Source organism: Asparagus officinalis, chromosome 7 (assembly GCF_001876935.1).
Source record: "Asparagus officinalis chromosome 7, Aspof.V1, whole genome shotgun sequence".
Taxonomy (NCBI): domain Eukaryota; kingdom Viridiplantae; phylum Streptophyta; class Magnoliopsida; order Asparagales; family Asparagaceae; genus Asparagus; species Asparagus officinalis.
In genome coordinates this window covers 94052943-94065572 of record NC_033800.1, presented here as the reverse complement: position 1 = coordinate 94065572, position 12630 = coordinate 94052943, and the positions used below count along the sequence as shown (strand labels likewise).

The 12630-nt window shown below is 35.8% G+C and overlaps 1 protein-coding gene across 1 annotated transcript in view; it reads left to right on the top strand.

Moving 5' to 3' along the window:
- Nucleotides 1-12263, top strand: part of LOC109849246 (ATP-dependent Clp protease ATP-binding subunit CLPT1, chloroplastic-like) — a 34289-nt gene extending 22026 nt beyond the window's left edge. Inside the window, exons 5-6 of the mRNA XM_020419058.1 lie at nt 11613-11740; nt 11899-12263. Of these exons, the coding sequence (XP_020274647.1) occupies nt 11613-11740; nt 11899-11931 (161 nt within the window). The 3' untranslated portion in view covers nt 11932-12263. The remainder of the gene's footprint in view (nt 1-11612; nt 11741-11898) is intronic.

Genomic DNA, 12630 nt, shown 5'->3' with positions numbered 1-12630 from the left:
GAGGTCCAACCTATTATTAGGGCTGAGCTTAGAGAACTATCTTCTCCTAAGGAGCTATTGGAGGGTGTTGATGCTGATTCATCTAGCTTGATTTTGATGGGAAGCACTAGTCCGGTTAGAGCGAGGTGATTTCGTGTGTTACACCTAATCAACATCAACTATGGTTTCTGATGGAGCTGTTCGTTGTGATCCACATATGGATTTCAATTCTTCTAAAAGTTAAATGCTCATGAGATCTTAGGCTGATGAAGCAGAGATGGAGTTGTATAATGATGGTGGTGATGTACCGGATGATGGTGAATTGGTCATTGATAATGGTGATGGGGATGATGTTGGTTTAGAGGAATAAATTGGGGACAAAGATAAATGGGATTCTTCTAAGCCGAAGTGTACATTCTGTAGTTTATTCACTGGGAATAGGAGAGCCGACAAAGATTTCAACCTTGAATTTATTCCTCCTAATGCAGAATCAATTGCTATTTTCTCTGAAGAGGAGTGGAGTGAAGGAGATTCCCAATGGTCTTGTGCTCTAATTGGCCATGTCATTGGGTTGAATGTGAGATTTAAAGCCATGGAATCTTATATGAAAAAATTATGGAGGGTGGGTTTTGCTACACATGTTTGATCAAGCTAGGTATTTTCCTATTAAATTTTAATAGTTTTGCTGTTAGAGATGTAGTGTTAGAGGGAGGTCTATAGTTTTTGGGGCGAGACCGCGGGTGTTAAGGCCGTAGAAGAACATTGATGATAGAAAAATTAAAGGTCACCACTTGTCCTATGTGGATTCAGCTCCCTGGATTTAGACTCAATTTATGGCATGCTAATGGCATTAGTAAAGTAGCTAATTTAATTGGTTGTCCTATTGCTACTAATCATTTGACAGCTACAATGCAAAGATTGACCTATGCAAGAGTTTTGATTAAAGTGGACATGCCTGCTCCTTTTCCAGATTCTGTTGTGTAAATGGGCCTCATGGTAAGGAATTTACTCAGAAGGTTATGTATGAATTTAAGCCTAAGCGGTGATCACATTACAAGATTATCAAACATAATTCCTCAAGTGTGTTTTAAAAAAAGAAAGATAAAATGGACTGGAGGCCTGTGCAAAAGTCTCAAAATGTCTCTAATAATGCTTCTAGTACAGATGTTAATGGTGGTAATGGGAATGTTGATTCTACTTCTCTTCAAAAGGGTGATGGTTCTTCAACAAACAATGGGGGAATGTGATTGCTGATGGTGATAGTAATGCTCAGTGGTCAAAAGTTCAGAAATCTAGCAGAGCTAAAGGAGTAGTGCCTGCAGTGATTACAAGGACAAATTCATTTGCAGTTTTAGAGGAACAAGTTCATGATGTAGATGATAGGGCTAGGATTGGGACGATCTTGTCTCCAATGGGGTTTATGTCTCTATGAACTACTTAGTGTGGAATATTAGAAGCTTGGATAGGCCTCATAAGCAAAGGGAGGTAAAACCTGTTCAATCTTATTGTCATGCCTCCTTGTTAAATCTTCTTAAAACTAGAGTAAAGGTGAATAAAACTCCTATTATTAAGAAAATTGTTTCACATTGGGCATGGATTGATAATTATTCTGTTGCCTATAATGACAGAATACGGATTTTGTGGGATAAGAGCTATTTTGATGTAGTGTGCTGTAGTGTGAGTGCTACATTCACTGTGATAAAATCAAAACATGATAGAGTGCACTGTTTTGCATCTTGTATGTACATTTTTAATCAAATGGATACGAGGGAGGAGTTATTGAGAAATACACATTTTTAGTAACTAAGTTCATTTGCCATGGATGCTATGTGGGGATCTTAACAGTGTATTGGAGCCAACTGATAAATGCGGGTAGTCCTGTTTTAGAAGTTGATACTGCCGATTTTAAGAAAAGCATTGAAATGTCACCTTTTTCATATGAAGACTATGGGTTGCATTTACACATGGTCTAATAAGCAGGATGAGAATGATAGAATATGGAGTAAATTAAGAGCCCTGGTAAACAACTTATGGATTTTTTTTTACTTCCAAGAGTGTCTAATCATTCTCCAGGGCTGGTCTCAATATGTGAAGATGTATGGTAATGGGGAGCTATGAAGCACGGACACGGGCACGGCGACACGGACACGACACGAACACGGACACGGATACGGCAAAACCCTAAAAAATAGGATACGGCGATACGGCGACACGGCTAGATTTTTTAATTACTTTACAATAGTAGAACAGTAAGCAAACAACAGTTAAACAATCCTAATTAACATTTAAATTAGCATACAATAGTAGAACAGTAAGCAAATAATAGTTAACATTAGAAAATTATCTTGCAGTAGCAAAACAGTTTAAAAAAGACAAAATAGTAAACAGTAGCCCCAAACAGTGAAGCATCAAACAGCAAGGAAAATGACAAAGTGAAGCATTAAACAGCAAGAAAAATGACAAAGTGGCAAACAGTAACCACCCAATTTAAAATATGTAAGCACCGTAGTGGGGGGCAGGGGTTATTTGAAATCCTTGTGCGTTTTTTGAGAGAGGGGGAGAACAGAGGAACAGTAAACATATATTTTAAAATATGAAACCATGTTAGTAGGGGGACAGGGGTTCTTTGAATCTGTGTGCGGTTTTAAAGAGAGAGAGGGGGAGAACAGTGGGTGGTGGGGTTAAGGCGTCGTTCGTGGGTTTTTTTTTTTGGTGAGAGTGCGAAAAAGTTAAATGAGGGAGAGAAAGAGATAAGAGAGGACGACGACGAGGAGACTGAGAGCTGAGAGCTGGCGGCGCCTCTTCACTTCGCAAGAGCCCTTTCGACGAGAAATCAGGTAAGTTTTCTCACGACTAGGGTTAGGGTTTGGGTTTCTGTTTGAAATTGGGTTTCGGGTTTGGGTTTCGGGTTTGGGTTTCAAAGTCTGGTTTCGCCGTGTCGCCCTCAACTTCGCCGTGTTGCCCTCAACTTCGCCGTGTCGACTAGGGCTGACCGTGTCGACGCCATTGACGCCATGTCCGACGCGTGTCGAACGCGTGTCGAATGCGTGTCCGTCCCCGACAAGCGTCGGACACGGGGACGGGGGGAGTTTTAACGAGTCAGTGCTTCTTAGATGGGGAGAAACCTTTTAGAATTTTCAAGATGTGTGTTCTCATGAAGACTATGTACCTATTGTCAAGAATCATGGGAGAGAGGGGACTATTAGAGGATGTAAAATGTATAAGCTGGTGCAAAAGTTAAAACAAGTTAAACTGAAACTTAAAAGTTCTTAAATCTAGAAAGGAGTCGGAAAATATTCAGAAGCATATTAGAACTCATTTGTATGATCAAAGGCTTCTTAATCAAGAGAGAGCTTCTATGAAGAGAGATATGTAAGACTTCCTAATGCAGAAATTAGTTTCTTTAATCAAAAGTCTTCAATCAAATGGTATTTGGAGGAAGATAGAGATACCCATTTATTTCATAGCACTATGAGGAATCAGAGACATTTTAATAAAATCTTGGTATTATATGACCAAATGGGGAATAGGCTCACTAATCAAAAGATGATTGTCGATGAACTTTTGCAATTCTATATCGGCTTGAAGGGGACTGATGTTACTGGCTTGTTGACTCTTAATGAAGACATTGTTAAGGATGAGTCTTGTTTAAATATTGATCAGCAATTTTATCTTAACCTGCCTCTCATGAATAAATTAAGAAGGCTCTATTACTCTATTCCTGAATGTAAAGCCCCTGGACCAAATGGCTACTTATCCTCTTTCTTTAGGAGCTCTTGTGATATTACTGACAAGGATGTAGTTGAGGTAATGGAAGAGTTTTTTGTAACTAGGAAGCTGCTTGGGGAGGTGAACACAACATCAATTACATTGATTCCAAAAGTGGATAACCCATCTACTGTTGTTGATTTTTTGTCAATATTTCCTGCAATCTTATTTATAAGGTAATTTCTATTACATCCAGATTGCAGAATATCATGTGTCGTATAATTGGGATTCTCAATCAGCATTCGTGAAGGGTAGACAAATTGCTAGTAATATTTTACTAGGACATGAGTTAATGAAGCATTATTATAGGAGTACTATTACACCTAGGTGTTTGATGAAGGTTGACATAAGGAAGGCATGTGAAACTCTTAACAGGAATTTCTTGAGGGCACTGTTTTAAAAAGCCTCCCCTAGTCCGTCTAGGCATAAGCTTAGATCTATTAGTGCCTAGGCGCTACCTAGGTTGTCCACCTAAATTTTGTGAGTATTTAGGGGAGCGTTGTCTGCTTATGTGAACTGCACCTTTTAGGCGTGGATCATCATTTTCTGTGTTGCAGCCTCCACGTTCTTCAACCATCTCCAAACTCCTTTTAACCTCCAAATATGAACACCTCCACTACCTTCTTCGACCTTCAATAAAACCTTATTGATCGTCACTTAAATGAAGAAGGAAATCCGCCTAGACACTAGTCCGACACTTAAGCTTTCTATAACATTGATATTTACTATCAATTATTATAATTAAAAATAAAAAAAGAAAACCTCCTAAGCTTTAGGCATCGAGTCCAACGCCTACGCTTCCTAATGCTTTTTATAACCTCGTTAGGTATTATTTTGGCTATTTAGTATCTAACTATGCATGGTTTATTGTGGATCTAAGATTGTTGTCTTTTTTTTGCAAATTTATATGAATTTAATACATATGTTTATCAATTATTATAATTAAATAATTTAAAAAAATAGCCAAACGCCTAGGTGTCTAGGCACTGGCTCAAACACCTAGTCCGCCTAGCACCTTCTTAACATTGCTTGAAGGGTATGTTAACCCATTTGTGGTTTCTTGTTGTTATGGTATATTGGATTATGGCCTGCATTAGTAGTCCAAGTAGTTTATATTTTTGATGGGGCTTTGCATGATTTTTTTTATCATGGTAGAAGGGGGTTGAGGCCAGGGGATCCATTGTCCCCCTACTTGTTTGTTATTTGTATGAAGTATCTCTCTAGGTTGTTGGGTACTTTGAAGAACGAGGCTAATTTCAAATATCATCTAAAGTGTTCTAGATTGGGAATAACAGATCTTACATTTGCTGATGATCGTCTTATGTTTGGAGGAGTTGATGTCAATTCTATGAGGTTCTTGCATCAAGGGCTTGAGTTGTTTAGTATGACGTCTGGATTAGTGGCAAATCCATCAAAGGGCTCTGTTGTGTTTGGGGGTGTTGATCCGGTTATTAAAACAGCAGATTATGAGGGAGCTGGGATATGTGGAGGGGCAGCTACCAATGAAAAATTTGGGTGTTCCAATGGTGTCCAAGAGGCTATCAGTGGCTGATTGTAGAGAGTTGCTTTTGAAGATTACAAGTAAAATTCATGGTGGGCAAGCTAGAAAGCTCTCATATTCTGGTAGATTACATTTGATCAGAACAGTTCTGTTTGGGATTCAAATTTATTGGTTGAACTGCTATGTGATGCTTAGGAAAGTTCTCAAAATGGTTGACGATCTTTGTGGGAATTTCCTATGGAGGGGTGCCCATGATTCCATAAAAATTCCTCTAATTGCTTGGGAGTATATATGTAGGAGTTCTAGATATAAAGGGCTTGATATACTTTCAGCTCAGTCTTGGAGCAGGGCTGCTGCTATTAAGCCGATGTACATTTAAAAAAGATATTCTCTGGATAAAATGTGTGCATGAATACCATTTGAGAAGATACAACACATGGGAGATACAAGCTATGACTAGGGTGTTGGAAGCAATTTATGAAAACTAGAGACTATTTTGTGTCAATTTGGGGTTCTGTTGGTGATCTTGTGCACCAAAAGGAGGGGCTTTGCAATTCAGGTAACTTGAGCAATTCTTCTGTATATCAAGAGATTGTAGCTGGTTCTCATAATGTGTTATGGTATGATACTGTGTGGGGGTCTCTCTGTATCCCTAAACATGCTTATATAGCTTGGTTAGCCTTTCATCGTAGGCTTCTAACTCAAGACAAGATTAATCAGTTTTGGGATTATACAAGTTAATTCTTGTGTTCTTTGTCATAATGGGAGGGAGGATCATAATCACCTCTTTTTTGAATGCCTATTTCCGAGCTCTGTTTGGAATGTGGTTATGGATTGGATAGGGATGAGATTTCTGTAGTTGTATGTGGCATTAGCTTGTACAATGGTAAATTCAGTTGAAAGGGAGATCTTTTGATAAAAAGGTGAAGAGATCATGTCTTAATGTTGCTATTTACTGCATTTGGAATGAGAGAAATCCCAGATTGCATCCTGAATAAGAGATAAGTCCAGCTGCGGTAATGTACAAAATCAAGTATTTGATTATTGCTACAGTGCTTAATTACCCGAATCCCAACAAGCTTAAGCCATGGGTTGATTGAGTTATGTTGAGATTATGTGAAGTGTTTTGTTTGTATGAGCGGGTGGTGAGGTTCTTTTGTTTTTTTGTATGATCAGAGTTGCATACCTGCCAAGCTTATCTGTGCACAAAACGTTCAGTTGGTATTGAAAATTAAAATTCAGTTACTGACGAAAAAATCATATATAGCCTTTAGGTTTTGATATTATTAATTTATTTGTCCTACAACTATCTTCTATTTCGGTAGCAAAAATTATGTCTATGTTTGTAATTTTACTTATAATGATTTTAAACACGTTTAACATGTCACTGGTTTCGAAAGTAGCTTGTGATATATGATTACAGAACATCTATTTACAACAGCTTGCATTTGTTGTTTCTGAAACTTGTTTATATAAATAACTTATCATAAGCTCTAGTAGTACCAAATTAGGTCTAAGAGTGTTTCGGTGGTGGGAGGATTTAAAAATAAATGGATGTGAAACTTTTGATTTGTAGGCAAAATACCATTTATATTATACTTTATTATATCATATTTTTTATTGAAGTTGATGGAACATTTTGGACTTATAGTTGTTCGGAAATGGGTGGAGTTATGGGGATAAATTTGGGTTTATGGGCAAAACCCGCATGTATAACTTTTTCTTATATATGCTAAGTTATAGGTTTGCACTGCAGCATATGTAGTGGCTAGCTACAGTGAAAATCTCATTTTACTTTCGTGTATACAAGACATGAGATCCAATCCTTCCATATTAAGGTTCATTGTGGATAAAAATTCAACTTTAAAAGATACCATGCAAACAAACTTGATGATTAGTATGTGATATTAGAATAACTTGCTATCTATGATTTGATTAACTTATTTCATATTGATAGGTGGTAAAAGGTTAAATTATGATAATTCTAAATCATTTCTTATCATCTCCATTGTGTCGAATCTTTTTTTGCACTTAAGCTCCGAAAGTCTGCATCTTTTTCCTCATCCACACATTAAAGAGTAGAGGAAGCAAAATGGTATGTGACTTCATCGTTGAATTATTAGGGACTAATGTTACTAAGAAGTTAAAATCATAGTCATAATACATTAAATGATAGAGAAATTTCCAATAAATTTCTAACTATAAGGAATTGGATTTGTCAATAGGATTAGTGATAGAAGTAATATGAGGAAAAAATTGACGACAATGCTATGACATTAGCATGCAAATTGCAAAATAAATAGTCTGAAACATGTGTTTTAAAAATAAATTGTATTATCTAACCACTTACTACAAAAATCAAAGACTATCCTTTGCTTTCCCTGAATCAATGACTATTGTAACTATTATAGGAGGATGTCGTCAACCCTTCTCCCAGTAGTTTAGGTTATTTAATATCGTGGAAGTGGGTTCAATAAAAAGTAGCAATGTACACCTACGGAGATACAAAGTGAGCTTAATTAATTTGGAAGTGTGTTTAAAAATAAATTGAGTTAAAACTTAGTTTATAGGCAAAAAATCCCATTCTCCTAATGGGCGGGTTTACAAATAAATGGGGTAAATTGTTTGGTTTTATAGGTAAAAAAACTCATTTACAATTCCCGATGCAAGTCATTAGTGTGAGGAAAAATAAAACTTCAAGCATTTAGTTTAAAAACATGCTATATTCTTGACAACTTAAGACAAAAATATAACAATTTGTAATAAAGTATTGCAAAATTTCACTTTATGCCAAACCGCTGAAATACAAATTGAGGGGATTGAAAATAAATGGGAATAAAACTTCGCATTTTAGGCAAAAGTCATTTGTCACAGAAATATCTCATCAAATGATACTAATAAACATATATCATCGTTCAAAAACAATAGTATCCTGCAATACAAATCCACAAACATTCAAACGTAGAACATCAACTAATTGTATTTCAAACATGGACTTTCATACAAACTCAAAATTCCACGGAGTGACAGAAAAGACATGATTTGTTACTTACCGGGTACTTGAGTTGGATTATTCGGTTCAATATCCAAGTCCGGCTTGCAAACCCTACATGCTTATATATCATGCACACACAGTAAATTATCACGTACATGTGAATTGAAAAGGTAGTGCATGTCTAAAGAAAATAATTTCCCAACCCTCGAAAAAACTACGTACAAGATTCGCCTAGTGTCGTATAAATGATCAGTTACTCCAATTTTGTATATCCTTTAGCTCTTTAATGTATATTTGTATATCAATCCCTAAGAAAAGATTTGCAAATTTCTCTATTCTTATCTTCCTAGGATATTACACCAGGGCCATGAAATCTGTATTTCATCACTTTCAGTTCTTCTTTCTAGAAATTTCTTATCTCAACTACTTTATCTCATGTTTAATATAATATGCTACATATGGTTCTTTGAATAATATGAAACATCTTTGGTGCCAATATTTACATTGTTCACTAACTGCTAATTTATTGTTATTTCTATTTGCTTATTTGACTTCTTTTCTTTCTGTTGTTATATGCTTTATTAAGTCATTCATTGTGTATATGAATTCTTTTTATTCCCATGGTCACAGACACCACACTATGCAAATAGCTTCACATTCATAGACTTTTTAATTGTTCCTATTATTAGTCTTTGAGTGAATACTAATCATACGGTGAGTAAACAAAACTTATCCTTGACCATATAATAGCCTTTAGTATCTAAGGGTGTGTTTGGATACTATAATGTTTTTCTCTAAATATGTTTTTGAAACACCATGTCAATGATGTCATTGTATTTTTTTCTCCAAAACCGCTTCCTAAGTTTTGTACTGTTTTCAAAACACCATAGTGAGTTTGTGTTTGGTAACCACTAGTTTCACTCTATATGTTATCAATCCACCATTGAACATTAATTTGCCACCGACAACCACCACAACCAACTGCCTCGTTGCCGTTGTCTGCCATCATTGCTGCTGATAACTGTTGCTGCTACTGTCGACGACCACTAGGTTCACCATTGTAGAAAAATAGTATTGTTAGAGAAAATTAGAGATAAAGAGGCCAAATGAATCAAAATTTCCTATCTTTAATCCACAAAAGTATTCTTCAAGTTTAGGATCAAATTAGGGGAAAAAATAGAGCAAAATAAAATTGACACAAATTAGGGAAAAAATCAATCCAACAAAAAATATACAAATCATGGTGAGATTTGCAATGAATTTGTGCAAGATGAAAGAGACAATGATTCTAAGAGGAAATATAAAAGGAATGTGCGTGAAAGAGATTAGAGGGTTGAAGAGAGAAAAGAGCACCTTTGGACGTAGATCTGCACGACGCCATCAAAGCGGTAAGGACTTAGTGGCGATGGTTTAAGGCAATAGTGCGGAGATGGGAGGGACAAAACTAGGTTTTTCTTGGGCACAACAGAAGCCACGATGGTCTGGGGAGAGGAGGAAACAAAGTGAAACAATATACTCAAAACATCTAAAAGGTGCTTTGAATCTAACGTTTCTTTTTGGGCTGATATAGTTCAGCCCAAATAAAAATGAAGCGGTGCCCAAACAAGTTTCGTTTCAAGTTTCACTAAAAAATAAAAAATAAAAAATAGTGAAAACGCACAGGTTACCAAACACGACATAAGGTATTGATTTCTATTCTACTAAATCATCCTTTCCAATAAGTTGTTAAGGTGGTTTATTGTATGGGATCATATAGTTCCATATGATTAACAATGACTAACAACATGTTTAGCTCCTATAAAATAGCAAGATAATTATAACCGAACTTGAAAGTAAATTCTAAACATGAGACAATGAATACTTATACAATATTCTCAAATCAGTGAATTATTTAAAATGCTCTAAAATTCAAGGAGAAATGGAATGCTTACCTGTTGGGTTGCTCAAATTATCTTGAGAATAATTTTTCTCCTCTTTTGCTCAATTTTTTTTTCTTGTTGCTAACTTTAGAGGCTACGGGCTATATATATGATTTTTAGTTTCTTGAACCCTCACTCTACAACTCTTGTTACTAAAGGGATATAATCAATTGGTACAAAAACTCATTGGTTGAAGTGGTTAACAAGATAAACTTTGCACCATTTGTAGACTCCTAGTCTACTTTGATTATTTCACTGGAACCTAACCTACCCATGTATATTTACTATGTTGGAAATTTCACAATTATGCCATGTCACACTTCATTCTATTTCATTCATAGTTATCATTTATTTCGTTGTTTTTGACTTTGAAGCTATGTTATCCGGGTGCTTCTATCAGAAGCCGTACCTGTACAGAACACATACCATACTTGTACCCATGTATATTTACTATGTTGGCAATTTCACAATTATGCCATGTCACGCTTCATTCTATTTCATTCATAGTTATCATTTATTTCGTTGTTTTTGACTTTGAAGCTATGTTATCCGGGTGCTTCTATCAGAAGCCGTACCTGTACAGAACACATACCATACTTGTACCCATACCGAAACTTCTTGGACACTTCTTGAATATGCATATATTTAGTCAGCCGTGTACTCAGTTATACAATACATGTTTTAATCTAAAACACTCCTCACTCTTCTTACGTATACCCTACGCTTCAAAATTTTCTTTTATAAGGTTTTATGTAAATGATAAATAATATAATCTTATATAAATTATTAATTTTAATACATATAAATATACATAACATGCATATATATAGCCTGTCCTCGTACCTAGCCTTTTACAAATATGTATTAATTTTAATACATATAAATATACATAACATGCATATATATAGCCTGTCCTCGTACCTAGCCTTTTACAAATATGTTGTGTCATGTATCCGTGTCCTTATCCGTACAACTTAGCTTAGAAGAGAAGGTATATGCGTGCACTCATTCTCGTATTATTTTTATTTGTTTATTTTATTATATTACTTTATCATTTACTAGGTTTCATAGTATTTTGTATAAATAGTATAGTGTTCGCATTCTTCAAGCAAATAATTTAGTGAAGTATTTTGCGGCTAAGAGTGTTTTGGTAGTGGGTGGGTGTAAAAGTAAACAAGGATAAAACCTTTATTTATATCGTAAAAACTGCTTATACTATATAATGTGATTATAGCATGTATATATATGAAGGGTGGAAACTTGATATATGCTATGATTATTGTCTTATTGAGACCGCTTAGGCCTCACATTGACAGTTCTGAATCATACACTATGCTTTGTTAATGCATGACTTGTGTGAGACTTCTTGTTTGCTAGCAGAAATATTTCCTTTACCTGCAGTCTTTTCTGATGTGAACCAGATGTTTAACTCTTTTATTTCAAAATGTAGGCGAGGATGGAGAAGTAACTACATCTCATATGCTTCTCGGTATATGGTCTGAGAAAGATTCCGCCGGTCACAAAATATTGGCGACTTTAGGTTTTGACGACGCAAAAGCCAGTGAGCTAGCGAAGAATGTAAGCTTTTATCCTTGCTTCTTACTTCGTGACATATTGTAGGAAAATCCGTGCACTTTTATGATTTCATAGCAAACCCCAAAGGGTTGGTGTCAGGGGTCCCCTACGACTTACCATATTCTTGCTCATCTCGCCCGTATGATTTTTACCCATTGCAGGCCAACAAAGAGGTTGCCATGAACTACAGATAGAGATGTCCAATGAAGTTCTGAGTAATTTAGGCCCGAACGAGTATCAGCGGCCGTCGGGATCAGCCATTCCTCTTCTACCGGGTAAAGCTGCCCTGAGTTCGTATTGTATCATGGGCTAACGACTGATTGAGGCTTTTTTTTCCTTCCCAAGTGGGATTAATTTTATCGAATCTTTTTCATTTGGATGTGTACTCTGTTATACTCTAGTTTATAGTGGCATTCATATGTACCTGTGTTCTCCAAGTGTCAACATGTTTCTGACCATGGGAAAAAACCATTTTTCTTGCAGTGCTTGATATTATTTTGAAAAAGAAAACACTGACTTCGTGATCTTTCAGGGGCTCGGTGATGAAATTTTCTATGTAGTAAGGTGGGAGACCTTATGTTTCCACTTAGGGCCTGTTTGGCTATTTCTACAAAAAATTCGGAAATGGAAATGTAGCTCTTGAAATGAATTCAAGACATTTCAAGACATTTCCTAGTTTTCATTTCTTTTGTTTGTTTCGCAAAGAAAATGTTCCTTTTCACTGCCAAATCACACGAACAGAAAAAAAAACCTTCATAGTAACAGTGCTTTGATTTCTATTTCTTGTGATTGTTTGAGAACAAGAAAACGGAAATGTGAAATGTGGCATTTAAATATTTTGTTTTACTCTTCATGACTATTCAAACAGTGTTTTTACTAATTAATAATTCTGA